At 43.5% G+C, this 17,891-nt stretch overlaps 1 protein-coding gene across 1 annotated transcript in view; it reads right to left on the minus strand.

Annotated features, from left to right (window-relative positions):
• ANKRD1 (ankyrin repeat domain 1 (cardiac muscle)) overlaps nucleotides 1-8,831 on the minus strand; it is an 82,799-nt gene extending 73,968 nt beyond the window's left edge. Inside the window, exons 1-2 of the mRNA XM_014547460.1 lie at nucleotides 8,691-8,831; nucleotides 8,447-8,602 (exon numbers count right to left, since the gene is read on the minus strand). Of these exons, the coding sequence (XP_014402946.1) occupies nucleotides 8,447-8,602; nucleotides 8,691-8,831 (297 nt within the window). The remainder of the gene's footprint in view (nucleotides 1-8,446; nucleotides 8,603-8,690) is intronic.
• Nucleotides 8,832-17,891: the final 9,060 nt, after the last annotated feature.

Consider the following 17,891-nt stretch of genomic DNA (forward strand, 5'->3'; position numbering starts at 1 on the left):
GAAAAATTTCATGACATGAGTCCAGGTGATTTTGAGAGGATGTTTATTAAAGCTGGGAACAGTGAAATAAGGAGGGGCCTAGGATAGCACTTTTTAGAGTATAAACTTTTTTTTGACTGGCTTTTTTTCATTCAGCATAATTATATTGACATCTATATTATATCCATAGTTCATTCCTTTTTATTGCTGTGTAGTATGCCATTGTATAGCTATATCAAGATTTGTTTATCAATTCACCTGTTGATGGACTTTTAGGTTAAGATCTGAAAATTTTTTATAAATTCTGGATAGAAGTCATTCATCAGATAGTGACTTGCAATCATTTTTCCCAGTCTGTGTGTTCTCTTTTCATTTGCTGAGCAATGTCATTCAAAGAACTGTTCTTAATTTTTGTAAAGTCCAATTTATTAATGTGTTCTTTTATGAATTGTGCTTTTGGTGTTGTAACTAAAAAAATCTTAGTCTAAGCTGAGGTCACAAATATTTTCTCCTGTGTTTTTCCTGAAAGTTGTATAGTTTTAGGTTTAATATTTAGGTCTGTGACCCATTTCTTGGGTAATTTTTTATATGGTACAAGCTATGGATTAAAGGATTTAAAAATCTTTTTAATTAAAAAATTTTGCAGACAAATATCCAATTTTTCTAACATCATTTGTTGCACTTTTATGGGACATTTACCACATATGTAGAGGTCTATTTCTGTATTTTTTAATTTGTTCCATTGATATATTTGTCTGTCTTTATGCCAATATCACACTACCTCGATTCCTATAACTTTAAAATAAGTCTTAAGGTCAGGTAATATGAAGCCCCCAGTTGTATTCATTTTTTTTTCAAGATGGTTTAACAATCCTAGATTTTTGGCATTTCCCTATGAATTTTAGAATCAGCTTGTTAATTTCTACAAAAATAAAAGCCAGCTGTGATTTCTATTGGACTACATTGAATCTGTACATAAGTTTGGGGAGAATTGACATCTATTAATATTGGATCTATGATCTAATCCACGATCCTATTATTTAGTCCCTCTCTAATTTTTCAGCAGTGTTTTCCAGTTTCCAGTGTACATATCTTGCACATCTTTTGTCAGATTTATCCCTAAGTATTCCATCTTCTTGATACTATTATAAGTGATTTTGTTTTTGGAATTTCAATTTCTAGTTGTTCATGCAACCTTGCAAAACTCACATTACCTCTAGTAGTCTTTTCATAGAAAGGCTATTGTACATAATCATGTCATCTGTGAATATTTATTCATTTATTTGTCTAGATAATAAATGCCATTTATTTTTTTTTCTTGCTTGATGGTACTGGCTAGAACTCCCAGTACAATATGTCCTGGTTCTTTTATGTGATGAACAGGCAGGTGAAGCCCCAAGGGAAAACACAGGAGCGGCTCAGAAAAACAGAAGTTTATTATACTTACAGGTCCTAGAAGCAGGAGGCATAGCAAGCCTCGCAGGGCCACATGGGGGAAGCCTCAGGTGATCAGGAGGCAGAAAGCAGGGCCAAGGAGAACGCCAAGGCTAGAGCTTTTATGGGGCTTTCTTCAGGAAAGACAAGGCAGGGCAGGCTGAAGAGTTCAAGGTTGGTTCGTGTGAAAAATTTCGGCAGGCTTTGGGCGAAAGGGGTGGTCTCTCGTTGCCTGGTCCCTGGCCCTGAGATGATTAAGGCAGAGGAATAGTGCCTAATTAGTGAACAGACCAAATAGAGGAGGTTTGGCTCTGAATCAGTTAGTTTACATATCGAAGGCAAGCTTCCAACTGAGTCCTTTGTCTTCTCTAACAGTTGGCTAGTCCCAGGAGGGACAGTCTCTCCCAGCCAGAACCAATTTTTCAAGATGTCAAAACATCATAGTGTTCAGGGATATATGTATATTATAAATGTTGAATAGAAGTAGTGAAAGTAGACATCCTTGCTTTGTTCCTCATCTTACAGTTAAAAGTATTTACTCTTTCCCCATTAAGTATATTGTTATTCACAGTGTTTTTTTTGTAGATTCCTTTTATAAGTTTGAGGACGTTCACTTCTACTGATGGTTTGCTGGCAGCCCTGGTTTATTTTAGTGGAGATGGGATTTAGAAGCCAAGGTAGTTGCTCATTGCTATTGGGATGTTGCTGCTCCCAGGCTCTGTGAGTGGACAGAGCTGGGAAATCTTCGTAGGTTCATACATAAAGTCATGAGCTCATACCCATGCCTCTGTTTCAAACCCAGCACCCCAGGGTCCTTCTAGTTTTCTCCTTCCTAACATTGCTAGGGCTCTGACACCTTGGGTTTCCTTCTCCCATGAAACCCTTCCTTAAGCCTCTTGAACTCGGACTTTCCATGCCAGCCACCCTATCGGGCTCCCTCCTATGCAGATGCCCCTGATACTCTCCTTGGCTTCTGATACCTTGGGGCATAGTGGCTTTCCCCCTCCCCACCCACGTGGAATCCAACCTTGCTCTGCCCTATGAAAAGCCTTTAGAATAGAATAGAATTGTTCAGAAAGGGGGAAAAGAGGAAAGTTAAAAGAAGAGCTAAAAAATAAATAAAAATTTCCTGGGCCTCAAGTGTGACATGGAAGTAACAGCGATTTGGTATTAAGGGACCCTGTGAGTTGGGATAAAGAGCATCTTAGTGATCACTTGAAGCTTCCTTAATGCTTACAAACTGCTTCAGAACTGAGGAGGGATCTTGGCATAACCTTGGAGGGGCAGGGATCAGACCCTAGAACAAATGATACTGAATATCCTGACAACTTGGGGGAATGGAATTCTAGAGTCAGAATCATATTGATTTTAAAAAATAATGTAATATTTCTTGACCTCTTGAGTTCACAAATTTACATTTGCTACAAACAGAAATAGAGAAATGGGGTAGAAGGAAGAGTTTGGAAGCAACAGTGGAAGAGTGGAAACAGGCAATGAGACATGGGGGTCCAGAGCAACACTAGAGGTTGTAGGGTTTGTGAACAGTTGCCTAGTGTAGTGGTTGGCAAACTGCGGCTTGGCAAACCGCGGCTCGCAAGCCACATGCAGCTCTTTGGCCCCTTGAGTGTGGCTCTTCCACAAAATACCGGCTCTTCCACAAAATACCGACTTCTGCACATGGGCCATGAAGTTTCAGTCGCACTGTACGTGCGCGCCCGCACATGGTATTTTGTGGAAGAGCCACACTCAAGGGGCCAAAGAGCCGCATGTGGCTTGCGAGCCACAGTTTGCCAACCACGGGCCTAGTGCAAATAGTTAAAGCCATGTGAAGAGACGAGCTCATCAAGGGAGAGAGGACAAAGAATTGTCCTGGACAGAGGACCCTGCCTTGGCATATGCAGTTGAGGTGGGTAGAGGAATAGGAGACAGAAGAGAAGATTTAGATGGGCTTAGGTAGGGGGGTGAATCAGCACACCCCAATAGTCAGGGAGCCAAGGGAAGAAAGGATGAGGTTGATAGCATTACGTGCTCAGAGAGGGAAAGCAAATTGACTTAGACCCAGGGACTGAGGGATGGTCTATATCCCCACAAGTGCAAGTTCAGTGAAATTATGAAAACAGATGCCTACTTAAGACACTTAAGGAGAAAGTAGGGATGAAGATGCCTCTAAATAAGTCTAGATCATCCTAACAAGTAGAAGGTTTTATGGTAGGAAAGACCTAGGGTATATGTTCAATAATAACTGTTTCCCCATCCTCAAATATTATGATCGTGATACATTTGTCACTATTCCAAAACTTTATTTTTAGAGAGATGACTCACTCAATTCACTCACCTAGTATAAAAATAAAGACATCTGCATTTCAAATGTAAATGTTATGAGCAATAAATGTTTTGAATCTTAATTACCAGTTGAAAAGTATGATTTTTTCCCCCCTAAGTCAGGGGTTCTAGCAATGGCTCCTTTTTACTTATCAATTGCTAATGTGAGGGTGGAGGGGGATTGGATGAGAGCACTGTGGAGACAGAGTATATGAGATCAACTCAACTAATAGCCCAGGGCCTGCAGAACTCAGCCTCCGGAGGCCAATCTTTGGGAACTTCTGCTGCTGTGTTATCCAGTGTTGGAGGGAGCTGGCTTGATGTCAGTTCACTGTTCTCTCTAAATAATGCATTATGCCTGGTGCACAAGACATTTTCAATAGAGTCCCGAGGAAATAATGCAAAGGAAATGGTAGAAACCTGTGTATGGGATGCCAATGCCTCATCTCAGAGCTTCACCCATTTGAAGCGAGTTTGGGGAGATCAATTTGTCTAGAAGCAAGAAAATTAAACCTAAATAAATGGCAGATTATTTTTCTTTAAAAAGTTTTCAGTTACGGTTGTCATTCAATATTATATTAGTTTTAGGTGTATAGCATAGCAATTAGACATTTATATAACTTACAAAGTACACCCCCTGATAAGTCTAGTGCCCACCTGGCACCATATATAGTTAGTATGATATTACCGACTATATTCCCTATGCTGTACTTTACATCCCTGTGACTATTTTGTAACCGCCAAAGATTATTTTCCTAATCCTATGCTTAAAGCAGAAAAAATGAGACTATAAAAAAACTGGAGCAAGTGGAGCAGGACTGAAGAGAATTCTGAACTACTTATCATATAAAACTTTGCTCCTCAGAGTGTGGACCAGCAGCATCAGCGGCTACCTGAGACCTTGTTAGAAAAGCAGAATCTCAGGTCCCACCCCAGGCCCCCTAAATCGGAATGAGTTTTCCTAGGTGATTTGTCTGCATATTAAAGTTTGAGAAAAAACTTGTCAGAAACATTCAGGAACTGTGAGATGGTTGGTACATTGAGACATTTCTTTGGGGATCAGACAGCTAAGAGACAAAACTGGTCTGTCTGGAAGGATTCATCAGTAGATTAGTGAGACATCAATCGGGGATTACTCGACAAGGATTTGCAAGGGAATCTTAAGGAGAAGAGGAAGCCAGTGGCTAGGGAAGCTGAGTAAGAGGCCAAATGTAAGAATTGGGAATAAATCCTGTCAACTTCGGCTCACAGAATCTGTGGCCTAAGGAGAGATCAAGTTTATCTCGGCGGGACCCAGAACAAGAAGGGATTTTGGTGATGCTGAAGCCCCTAAGTTTCCTGTGTGTTTAAGGAGGAGAGTTTGACTAAGAAAGAAGTGACCTGATGACAGTGTTTGGCTTGAGAGCCAAGCTGAGTGCTGGGCATGCTCTATAAACCCAGCCCACTTGGTCTTCCCTTTTACACTAAGAGCAACCCTCACAGGGCTGGAGTTATTTGGACCCTCCTTAGACTGACTCCCTCTAAGCAAAAGCAAGGTAGACTAGAGAACGATCCTCAGGAACTTAGTGGAAGTTGACTGGCAGGAGGCCTCTTTGGGGACTCTGTATCAGGAACCTCCCTTTGTGACAGATGTACATTGCAGGCACCCACACGTGAGGGCCTGGGCTACTTGTGCCCCAAACCCTCCCTTTCTGAGCCAACCTCTGCATCATTGTGTAGTACAGTAAAGCCTTAGCTGCCCCCACTTCCACCCCTCAGCCCCCACCCCCTTGCAGCTGTACTCCCCTTCCTCCTGGTCTTCAAATGTTTGGTACCATCAGGACCACTGGGAACTCCAGTATAAAATGCTGATTCTTGCCCTCTCACCCCCAGGGCCCTGAGGGATTCTGTTAGTGGAGTTGGGGAGAGGGGGATCCAGGAAATACATTAGTAACAAGCACCAGAAAATGATTCTGATGCACTTGTACCCAGACCAGATTTCAGAAGCATTGCTTAACACCTTCCTTCCACTCCACTCCTACTGTGCTCGGGATCTTATGAGCTGGGGCGGTGGAGGTGGTAAGGATTGTGGGTCCTCTGCCATATCCATTCCCTCTCTACCCTCCCTTTGCAACCCCAGTCTTCCAGGCCTGTTCTCCTTCCCTTTCTCTATCATCACACCTTCACCCTGTTCTCACTTCCCTCCCAGTGACCTTCAGGCTGGTGTAGGACACCTGCCTGCCAATCTTCAGCCCTCACCAACTCTCATCCACACTATGTTCTCCCAAAAGTGTTCCTTAAGCGCTTGCTATCTCCAAATCCACTTTTGGAATTCTCCTTTGAATTCCAGCCAGCTTTCCCCAGTCACTTCTGCAGCTTCTCTAGGTCTCCAGTTACATCTTCAAGGGCATATTCAAAAGCCTCTTTATACTCCCCCTCCTTGACCTCACAGCTGCATCTGCCACTGCCAATCACCCTCTTCTGTGAACAGTCTAGCTCTGCCGGGCGGTCATTTCAAGGCTACACCACATTTTGGCACAGAAGCAGTGAGCTCAGCTCCTCCACTGTGAACAGATCTCAGGATTCTGCAAGCATTCATACTTGTCACTGCGTCATATGCTTCCTTTAATCCCCTGAAAACTGGAATACCACTGGGGAGCCTAACAGGGGAACTCTCCACCACATGGTTGTCTTACTCGGGAATGCTCGAAGATCTGGTCTTGCAGTCAGGCCAGATCTTTGAGCATTTGTGGGGTCCAGTGCCACATGAAAATGCGGGTCCCTTGTTTACAAAGTACTAAGAAATTTCAAGACAATGACAGCAGAGCGTTGACTGAGTGCAGGGCCCTTTTAAGCACGAAGCCCCGTGCAACTGCAGAGGTCGCATGCTCAGGAAACTAGCTCTGTTTACAGTTGACCCCACCTACTAGCTTAGTGACTATCTAGACCTGATAAATTGGTGAGAACATGGTAATAATTCAGATAAAATCAGAGCATGCATTCCCCAGTTATCAGTTCGTTTTCCCAGGGAAACACCCTTCCACGCATGCTCACAGTCTTCACTTCTCACGTCTGTCAGCTCTGCCATAGTTCTTATCATCAGGTGCAGGGGGTGGGGGTGAGGTGGGGATGGGGGAATGATACAGCAGAGTTCCTCATAAAATCCATAGGGAAGAATCAGCTCCGCAGGGCAGATCCAAAGCACCACCATCATCATTGTCATTGCTGTTGTCACTTTAAATTTCAATATATAGGATTTAATCCCAATTTGGCTCTTCCCCGTTTTGAGCCCCTAAACCCTATAAGACTGACTGGTGGCGATAGGAACTAGAATCCCAGCAGCAGCAAGTCTCCCTGCTCTCTCTGGGGCAGCGCCAAAAAGAGATAAAGAAAGTGTTGTGTTAGGCTGCAGTACACAGGCAAGGGCCAAGCAGGCCTTTAATAAAGCAGACCTTCACTGGGGCTAAAATGGCCCCGGGCTGACCCCACCCTAAATCCTGGCAGTGTCCAAGGACAGGAATTCAGAGGAACAAAGACGCTGGCATTGCCTGCTGCATACAGAACAGAAGGCATTGCGGAAACCTGCAAGCAAGGAATACATAAATACCATTATCCAGCATTTCAGCCGAAACTTATTTTTCAGTCCAGACGACTCTGCTATTCTGCCTTCTCTGCCTCAAATTTCTGCTTGTGGCTCAAGTGAGGGCCTTGGAGACAATGAAATATCCCAGCGATGGGTCCTTCTCCCTCCCCCCAGCATCAGGGTGAATTTCCTGCAGCATTTGTTTTTTCCTTTATTAACCAGGCATGAACGATAATATCGCCTGGGTTTAAGAACTCATCTCTGTCAGGGGTAAATATAAGTAATGAGCCACGTTCACAGAGGAGCATGCCAGGATTTCATTGATTAGCATCCTGTGCCACAGCCTCTCTTTGAAATTAAAAACACTTTCAATGACACTGAACAGAAAAGGCATTGCATGAAAAATATTTTGAAGAGAGGTTGTCATTAAAGCATGCCAAAAATAGAACTGTTTTTATTTAACTGTCCTCTCTCCTCTCCCTGCCCCCCACCCGTGCAGGCTGTGAGGCTGCAGGCAGTGAAATCACAAGAATTACAGAAAGTATTTCCATCCTTTTGAATTTCAGAAGCTTCAAAAGCAGACCTATAGATAATGCTTAATGTGTCTCTTTTCCCCATTGCAAGTGATAACTAAGGAAAATCCAGCTAACTAATAATCTCTAGAATTTTTTTTTTTAAATCTTCACCTGAGGAGTGATGATATTTTTTCCATTGATTTTTTAGAAGAGTGGAAGGGAGGGGGCATGGAGGAAAGGGGGAGAGAGAGAGAGAGTTGAGAGAGAGAGAGAGAGAGAGAGAGAGAGAAATATCAACATGAAAGAGACACATCAATTGGTTGCCTCTCATTCTCTGGTCTGGGGCCAGGAATTGAACCTGCTACTAAGGTACGTACCCTTGACCAGGAATCAAACCCAGAACCCTTTGGTCCATTGATGTGTCTATATCTCTCTCCCTCTCCCTTCCTCTTGGAAATCAATTAAAATATATTAAAAAGAAAAGAAAAGAAAGTGACTGACAGATGCTTTGTCTCTGAACTACTCCTGTAGCTTCTGGCAGGAAGCACTGCGTCTCCTGGAGGTCCCTTCTCACCTCCCCTGCAGATCCAGGCTTGGAGTTGACAGTGGCTGTCAGGAGGCCTGCTTAGCTTACCGGTAGGACCAGCTGGTAGCTGTGAGAATCTCTCATGCTTGCTCCTTTGCTCCTGGGGCTCCAGATACCCCCATAATATGTGGCTCCTTTTGGTTCAGAATCTAGGATCACAGGACACAGTTTTCCACATTGTAATCGGTAGTAGTGCTTCTCAAACTTTAATGTGTAGACAAATTATCCGTGAATCTTGCTTAAAACGCAGATTCTCAGTAGGTCCAGGTCGCCTGAGATTCTGCATTCTCACAAGCTCCTGGGTGATGCTGATACTGCTGGTCCATGGACCACACTCTGAACTGTAAGGGTCTAGGGAACCTTGTGAGAAAGGTGCATAGGAGGTGCTATCATTCTTTATAGAGGACCGCTTAGAGCCTGTGCTAAGGTGCATCACAAATCTGTAAGAAGGGTCGATAATACACAGAATTTCCAGAATTTATTTGCACAAAGAACCCTTTTTATTAGAACATCGATTATCATCTATAATAATTAAGATTAGGTTCAATTTCAAAGTAACAGTGACTTTTTCCCATCCCACATAAAAGAAATGTAGATAGTCTAGGGTTGACATGGCTCCTAGCAATGTCAGAGGCCCAGTTCTCCTATCCTGTTCTTCTACCCTCCTCAGCATGTGGCTTTCATATCAGGGTCAAGGTGGCTACTCCAGTGTCAGCCTTCACAAATGCATAAAAACCTGTGGGGAGATGGGTAGGCAGGAGAAGGATATATACACTCTACAGTGACACTTCCAAGAAGTTGCACACACTGACTATGCTTTCATCTCATTGGCCAGAACTTGGTCACATGGCAAAGATGCAAGGAAGGTGGGGAAATGTGGTCTGTATTTTGAGAAGCCATATTCACAGCTAAAATCAAGGGTAATATTACCAAGAAGGGAACAGTGGATATTGCGGGGGAGGGGAGAGGGACCCAAGCTATTCCCATTACATTCTCCTAAAGAACTAGTAAGAACAGGTTGGAAAATAGTGCTCTGGTCTGAGCCTGTCATGTCACAACTGATTGATGGGTGAGCCAGGACAAGCATCTCCATCTCTGGGCTCCCACCCCAGGTCTTGCTTACTTATTACTCCATGGTTTCTTTCTAGACGGCATCCTTCCTATCCCTTCCTTGTGGCAGAGAGGAGACCCCAGGAGTCCCTATCTTGGCTGCTGGATGCTGTTAGGAGCACCAGGGTGATGGACTGTTGCACCCAGCTCCCACTGGGCTCCAGGAATGTATTAGTGTCACCAAAGAGATGCCAGAACACTGGGAAATAAATTTATGGGTTGTTATTTTGTCATTGGACAGATTTGCACCAATAGGCAGAAAACAGCATCTTAAGTTATATTATTTATGCGGTGTTATAGTGAGCCCAGTCTTTGTGAAGGCATCTCTGTGAATTTCTCAGTGCTCCATCATTCCATCCCTGCTTTACCGTCTTTCAATGTTGATGATCTGCTATGGAGGCAGCGGGGCCCATTCTCTAACACTGAATCATTGAGCAGCGTCAGTTGTCTTAATGTCATTCCTGTTCTAAATACGACAGGAATAGGAGGGGGCTGGGGAGAGGATTTACATTTAATGACTGCCTACTATGTGCCAGGTGCTAGACTAGGTGTTTGTATATATTTTTCTTTTTTAATGCTCTTTGCAGTTTATGACATAGGCTGGAAATAACCAAGCTAGGAGTTGAGACGGGTATCCATGCCTCTAAAATCCATCTCTTTTTACCAGAACAGAAAATAGGAGCCTCCTGCATGCCCTGCAAACTCTCTGTCTCTTCGACTCCACCCTTCACCCCATCACATTCTTTCACACATTGACTTGTGTTCATCTTTTCCCAGTAATTAGTAAATTATAACCTCTGCATCTCAAATTCTTGACATTCATTTGCTGTTCCCTAGTAATTCATTCCATTCGGTATTTGCTTTGAAAAAGACACAGAAGTCCTCACTGATGCGGCAGCACTCCCCAGCCTGGATGGGGCTCTTCACCTCATTTATCACATGGCGCTGCTGGTCCTGAAGTCTGACAGGCAATTCTGGCTTTCGGAATGTAATTCAGGCATTGATTTTAATCTATAAAGCTTTGGCGTCTGGGTCCTGGCTGCCATGGAAATGAAATCGCTTCTTACATACTTTTCTACATGCTGCTGCTAACTGTTCTGAAATGCGGGCTCCGAGAGACATTCCCGTGCTTCTCCTGATATAAAAATGTCCAATATGAAAGCTTCCTAACTTCACCATTACTGTGAACATGGAAGAGAATCCCCAAACAAGGACACATGCATGGAATGCGCTTATATTCATGGGCCTACACACTAAATTTATTGATGATAGCTATTGACTATGAGGTGGCCAACACATTTGGTTTTTTAACTGCAAATCTCTAGCCTGAGCAGGAGGGTGCCAGGAAGCCAATGGGGAGGCATGGTATTTACACCTTTATGTGTAATCTGCTTTTTTCTCACACGGGAAGGTGGGGAGGGGCGAGTGGTGGCAGTAAAGTGATTCTCAGACAATGCTTTGTCAGGGTGGGGGCAGGAAGTGAAAGCATGGTGTTGGTACTAAAAGTGTGGAGGCAGGCAGCTTTTGTGCCTGGGAATATGACTCCCCCTTTGTTCCCCTTGGCCTTGGAGGCTGGGAAAGGGTGAGGAAGATCAAACTGTAAAGGGATTTACATGCTCTCCACCAGAAGGTTCTGGTCCTCAGCTGGTCCTGCTCAGGGTGGCATTCATTTCAGATGCAATTCTTTGCTTCAGCTTTTGAAATTCTGATAATGTTGGCATTAGCAAAGAATGTGACAAGGCAGCTGACATGTTGACATATATCCCTAAAAGAACAGAGCTTTCATTTTTTAATAATAAGAATGTGTCCAGCCTGGCTGGCGTGGCTCAGTGGTTGAGCATTGATCTATGAACCAAGAGGTCATAGTTGGATTCCTGGTCAGGGCACATGCCCAGGTTGCAGGCTCACCCCCAGTAGGGGGTGAGCAGGAGGCAGCCGATTGATGATTCTCTCTCATCATTGATGTTTGTATCTCTCTCCCTCTTCTTTCTTCTCTGAAATCAATAAAAATACCTTTTTTAAAAAAAGAATGTGTCCAAAAGTCAGAAGCTTCAGTAAAAGTAGAAAAAAAAAGGATGAACCTGAGGCATTTTTAAGTAACAAATGACAGTTGAATCCACTCAGTAGCTTTATTTTCCCACAGAAGAAGGCTGTTAGACTTGACTCATTATATAGAGTTGGAGGGGGCATGTCACTGGGTCTTGAAAACATCACTTCATATAAAATGTTTGGTAGCCCATATAACATAGGAGGCAGATGCCAGTTTCAGTTCTCATGAGCCTTGAAGGATAAACTTGACTACAGTTTTTCAAGTGCTTATGAATTACCCACTTTTGCTTATAAAGTAATTGTGAAAATTCTACCAGCATGAAGAACTACAAATGTAATATCATAACCTGTTCTCTTGAGGGTCTGGATCCAGCAAAGCTAGTCCAGGCTGGGAAAGGTAGCTGACATCAGATGGCCTCTGATCACATAAATCATGCTGACTTACTCCCAGTCTACAAATTGAGGCTTTGTTTGTAAAATATCCAGACAACTGTGTGATGAAGTCCATTCCATCAAGGATTTTTAATAGGATGGCTCCTACCTGTTTCCTGCCAGGGAAACACTCTGCCCAAATTCCCATCCAGATTGTTGGATGTAACAGACAACAACAAGCTCACAGTGGTCCTCCCTTCTCTGAGAACAGCTCTGACTCACTGGGAGGGGACCCCAGCAGCCTTGTCCGTGTTACATGGCCCTGTTGCAAGCTGACAGGTTCAGGGGAAATGAACTCAAGACAGATCAATCAGGACCACCTTGTTATCCATAATCAATCACCCTAGGGATAGGGGGAAATGTTAGCAGTTTGTCCACAACTAGTAACTGCTCTTTAAAGTGGCCAGAACCTTAAATTGGGATACTTGACCTGGGTATTGCTGTAGAATTAGAACTTAAAGAAGAGGGCCCTCGCTCTTCTGGGGGTGGAATCCACAGGGCAGGACCTTGGCCCTGGGAGCAATTCTGTTTCCCACCAAGCCAAAGGGTCTGGTCTGCAATTCAAGGCAGTGAGGCCTTCTCTCTTAAGAGAGATAAGAGACTGAGTGTCCTGGGGACATTTGATTCTTGGGGGACAACTGCCCCTTTCCCCCTTTGTTGGCAGTTATAGGAGGCACCCCATTATTCTTCCAATAAGTTCTCTTTTGCTTAAGCTAATTAGTGTTGGGTTTCTATCAGCTCTAGGCAAAGTGACACATTGGCAAATTTTCTCATCCTGACAGCTGGCCTGTCTCACAATTAGATTACCCTTCCTGCGGTTTTGTTTTGTTTTTTTGCCTTATATCATCAATTTGTCCTCTTTCTTCAACCTGCTGTATGTGGCACCCAGATGTTCAAGATTTGCTGAGGACACCACGCCTTGTGGCCCAAAGCTCACCATGGCCTTTCTCACCCCTGCTGCAGGTCACACCCTCACCTTCTCTATTGGCTGGGATTCTGCGCCGCCTGGCTCAGTGCCTTCCCATCCCTCCATTACACTACCCTTCCCCCACCACACACATACTCTGGTGGCTAATGGCAGATTATGGTGAAAAATTGGCAACTATGCTCTCTTCTCCATCCAGGACCCTGAACTTCTCCTGTCCCCAATAGTTTTAATCAGCATTTTTTTCTTCCTTCTTCCCCTTTCCTCCGTAGTGTAAGAGCCAAATCTTTGGATGATTGAAAATTACCCCTTCTTTAAAAAAAAAAAATAAAAATTGAGGGAGCTGTAGTTTAAGGCTTTATTTAGGAAGATTTGACCTTGATGTCAAATGACTTTTAGGGTTCTAATTTCTGAAGATTATATAGGGAGACCTTGACAGTCTCAGACTTAATACCACCTCCCCTTGTGGCAGACATCGTTTTGGCTGCAGAGCATCTGAATTTTCTTTCTATGTTTGTGAAATTGGGGGAGACAATACTCATCTCTTCCTATAGAAGCTGAAAAGGACTGGTATTCACTCTTCCAGCCTCACTTGCCACTAGAGCCTAAGCACCCACACTAGGCATGGCCTGTCAGATGCACGCATCTGGGATTTAGAATCAGAAACTAATTAGGTGAAGAAGAAGGGATCATGGATCAGCCATTTGGATGGTGACAGCAAAGACAGCAGCAATGTCCATTCTGCAGGGGCAGCCATGGGCAGCAATGTCCAGTGGGGTTTAATGCCCAGCAGCAGGACAGCATGGTCCACGTTGACAACTTCTATGGCATTGGTCTTGGTTTAGGATTGGCCTTCACACTTTGTGCCTGCTCATTTTCTAAGCCTGGTTCTCCAGCCTTCCCCCAAGGATTCTGTAATGTTCCCAGTGCCCTGTTATACTGAAGTTTTATACACCACGAATGATGTACATACCTGCAAAGTGGTCACTATAGATAGTAATTAAGTGTTTTCTTGCAGCACAACTTTGAAATATGTAATCTGGAAAGCTAACATGTAAGATCTAGTTGCTTCACTGGTGAGTGAGCCTAGCTGATGCCCAGTATCCACAACTCAACACAACTTTATTCTTTTCTTATGAAATGATAGCAGACAACTTGTTTCTTTTGGGCGGGGGAGGGAGGTGGAGACACAGCTGCTCAGTTGAAGCTGTGATAGAAGTGATAGACATTCAGAGAAAGGAAGAGATGGTTCCTACGCAGAAAAATAGCTTTATAAATGACTTAAACCTGTGCATAAAATATAATCGATCATAGCTCTAACAGGATCACTGTAGCACTGCTTCTATTGTATGGGGGAAGTTATATTCTATAGTGATTATGTGACTTTTTGGTTTATGAACTAATCCAGAATGGTATTGACAATGAAAGGAGATGCTAATCATGGGAATGCTGAGACAACAGACATAATGGTCATACTAAGTAGTAGAGTGGAGACTTGGAGATTCCTAAGGTCGTGGGGTTTATCAGGCACTGAGTTATCTCTGGTGGTGTTCACCCCACAGCACTTCCTCCATCATCCTCAACCACATTCTAGCTCTTTTTCTCCAGGTCCATAGCTGGAGACCAAGAGTCAACACGCCTGCTACTTTCGTGCACCCCACCCCCCCCATTCATGCATCTGGCAATACATTCTGCATTTGCATGCATTCTTTTTACAGGGGTGATTTCCATAGCAACAGTAGGAATATTTAAAAGGCACCTGAATAATGCTTTAAAGATAAATCACCCTCTTTAAGAAGTCCTTTATCTAGGGAATTACAGGCTATTGCCACATAGAGTTTCTTAGCTCATTGTTACATATATACCAGTACATTTCTAGTTACAGCTCACTGCCTTCCAGTTTAATTAATTACAAACATTTTAACCTCCCTTTTAGGCCAGAAAATAGAGAGATCCTTGCTGGACAGCTGTGCTTCAGAAGTGTTTTATGAGCCAAGAAGAATGGAGGAAAAACTTGCCTGTTTTGAGAGCCCACTAGGCACCTGACTCTTACTTATTTTATCTCATTTTTATAGAAACCCAGGCAGAGCAAAGACACTTCTGCAGTGCAGGCTGAGCCTTGTGTGAAATGGGAAAATTTTACATTCAACATCCTATTCTTGTGTCTCATCACTGAGAAACCCAGAGAAGAAAGAGCATGAAGTGGTTAGAAAGAAAGGGTCTGGGTGGGCTGGTCGTGGGAATGAGAAGGATAGAGGGCATGGATGTAAGTGGGAGAGCTGAAAACACAGGGCTCAGACTAGCTGTTATATTTCCAAATCTTTCATCTCATCACAGCAGAGGGGACAGAGGGAGGAAAGAATAGTATTGATTCATTTTCTGATCTAAGGGGTGATACCCTGTGAGCAAGGATATTAGCTAATTGGGACTTGCTTCCTTCAAATATACCTATCATCCTCAATGAGTCCCAAATCCCTCAATTAGTTCTCTCTCTCTCTTTCTTTTTAATTTAAAGACATTTATGCACAGTGCTTTAAAACTAGAGGCCCAGTGCACGAAATCCATGCAAGAGTAGGCCTTCCTTCCCCCGGCTGCTGGCACTGGCTTCCCTCTGGCAACCGGGCCAGGCTTCCCTCTGGCCACTGGCAGGCACCCGGGACCCGGGCTTTCCCCCAGCCACCGGCAGGCACCTGGGACCTGAGCTTCTCTCGCAGCCCCACTTTGTCTGGAAGGACATCTGGTCTAATTAGCATATTACACTTTTATTATTATAGATAAAACATTGGCTTCCCACAAGAATCTTTTCATTTTCTTGAGACTGTGGCACCATTCCGCACCCCCCCCCCTTTACTTTGGTCTTTTGGAACAGATATGAAAAAGGTTTGTCTCACCTGTACTTGAAAATTCAATTCAGTCATTTGTTCACAACAAGTATGTATTAGTCATCTCCTTTGTGTCAGTCATGGTGCTTTAGGCTGAGAAATGTGAATAGACATAGGCTTTACCCTCTGAAAACTTTTCATCTAATTGAAAGAAAGAAATTAACCAGTTAATTATAAATTACATAATTACAAATTGGAAAATGAAAAAAGAGTGTATGATAATGTTAGAGGTGCTAGAGCATGGCCCTTGTTGCCCAACATTCTACCCTTAAGGTGTATCCATTTGAAGGATGAATGAGTAACACATTCAGTCATTCAACCTATAGCATGAATGAGTTTAATCACATTGTTTTCCTCCAAACAGATGCATGAGATCCATGTTCTGAGGAAGTGGAAGGATTTATGGAATCAATGGAATTACTTGGGAACATTGAACATTGTTTGGTGGGCAAACCTGGTCAGGGAGGGAGGAAGAAGGACACAGAATGAGAAGCTAAAAAACACAGAAAACATCTGTCCTAAGAAGGACTTTACCCAACACTGCACGTATCTAGAGAAAGGATGAATATAATGTATAGGGAGTGACCTTAAATTCACTCATCATTAGTACCAGAGTTATTCAACATTCAATGACTTCATGATTAATAATGGGCACAGTTGTTTGGCATTCTCTCTGAAACCAAGTGGCATCTTTTTATTGAGGTTTACCAGATGGCTGCATTTGATTCTGTCAACTACACCAGATGAAAAGGGTTCCCTTACCTAGACTGAATCTGCACATCTCTCCAGATATTACCTGTCAAGCCTGGATTCTTAAATGAGATAACACAGGATATGATTAAGTTAAATGAATATTATTTATTCTTAGTTATGACTTTATTCCTGGTTATAGTTTATTCCTGGTTATGTCCCAAATCCCTCTTTGTTCCCTTATCTTAGTGCAGTGGTCGGCAAACCGCGGCTCGCAAGCCACGTGCGGCTCTTTGGCCCCTTGAGTGTGGCTCTTCCACAAAATACCACATGCAGGCGCACACGTACAGTGCAATTGAAACTTCATGGCCCATGCGCAGAAGTTGGTTTTCGGCCTGGGCGAGTCTATTTTGAAGAAGTGGCATTAGAAAAAGTGGGGGGTGTCGGTCGGTCGGGCGACGGGAGACGTGGCGCAGGTGGGCCACGGGATACGCAGCACGGGGGAGGTACATTGTTTTGAGGTACGTTCGCTGAGGTCGACCCCTTCCAACTCTCCCATCCACACTCATCTATCTGAAACAAGTATACAAGACGAGTGTGGATGGGAGAGTTGGAAGGGGTCAAAAGCTCGCGAGCCACATGCAGCTCTTTGGCCCCTTGAGTGTGGCTCTTCCTAAGCCTTAGGAGTACCCTAATTAAGTTAATAACAATGTACCTACCTAATAGTTTTAAGTTTAAAAAATTTGACTCTCAAAAGAAATTTCAATCGTTGTACTATTGATATTTGGCTCTGTTGACTAATGAGTTTGCCGACCACTGTCTTAGTGAATTAGATCAAACAACATATAAAGTCAAAGTCTCTCCCCGTTTTCCTTTATTTTAGTCTGAAGCCAAAGCCAGAACAGTTTATGAGAAATCAGCCCCTTGGTTTGCTTTCCCTTGGTTTCCACCTGACCCTGCATGTCCCTCTGGATAAAACCACCTCCTAAGATAAAGGCTCAGCCCATGTTGTGTTATCATTCCAAAGGCAGAAGTGAGAAGAGAGTTTTCCCCAGGGCTGTTTGCCATTCATTCACCCATTTCACCAGGGTCTCCATTACCAAGTCTTGAGAACGGTGTGTGGACCCTCCACTAAGCTCATGCAAGATGCCTCCCTGAGTTTAGAGTGGGGGAAGATATTATGCAAATACTTTTCTAATTCAGGGTCAGTTTGAACAGTTCATGGGAGGGCTGTTATCTTCTGTAAAGAGCTAAAGTGGGTTTCCTCTAGTATTTCCCCCTCTCTTAACTCAAGCAAGTTAAGTTCTCAAAATGTCAATGGGATTTTGCTTTATGTATATTGAAACCTTTGTATATTTTTCAACTTCATTTTAATTTAAGATGTGTGTCAAGGAGCTCCTTCTAT

This window comes from Myotis brandtii, unplaced genomic scaffold (genome assembly GCF_000412655.1).
Source record: "Myotis brandtii unplaced genomic scaffold, ASM41265v1 scaffold475, whole genome shotgun sequence".
NCBI classification, from domain to species: Eukaryota; Metazoa; Chordata; class Mammalia; order Chiroptera; family Vespertilionidae; genus Myotis; species Myotis brandtii.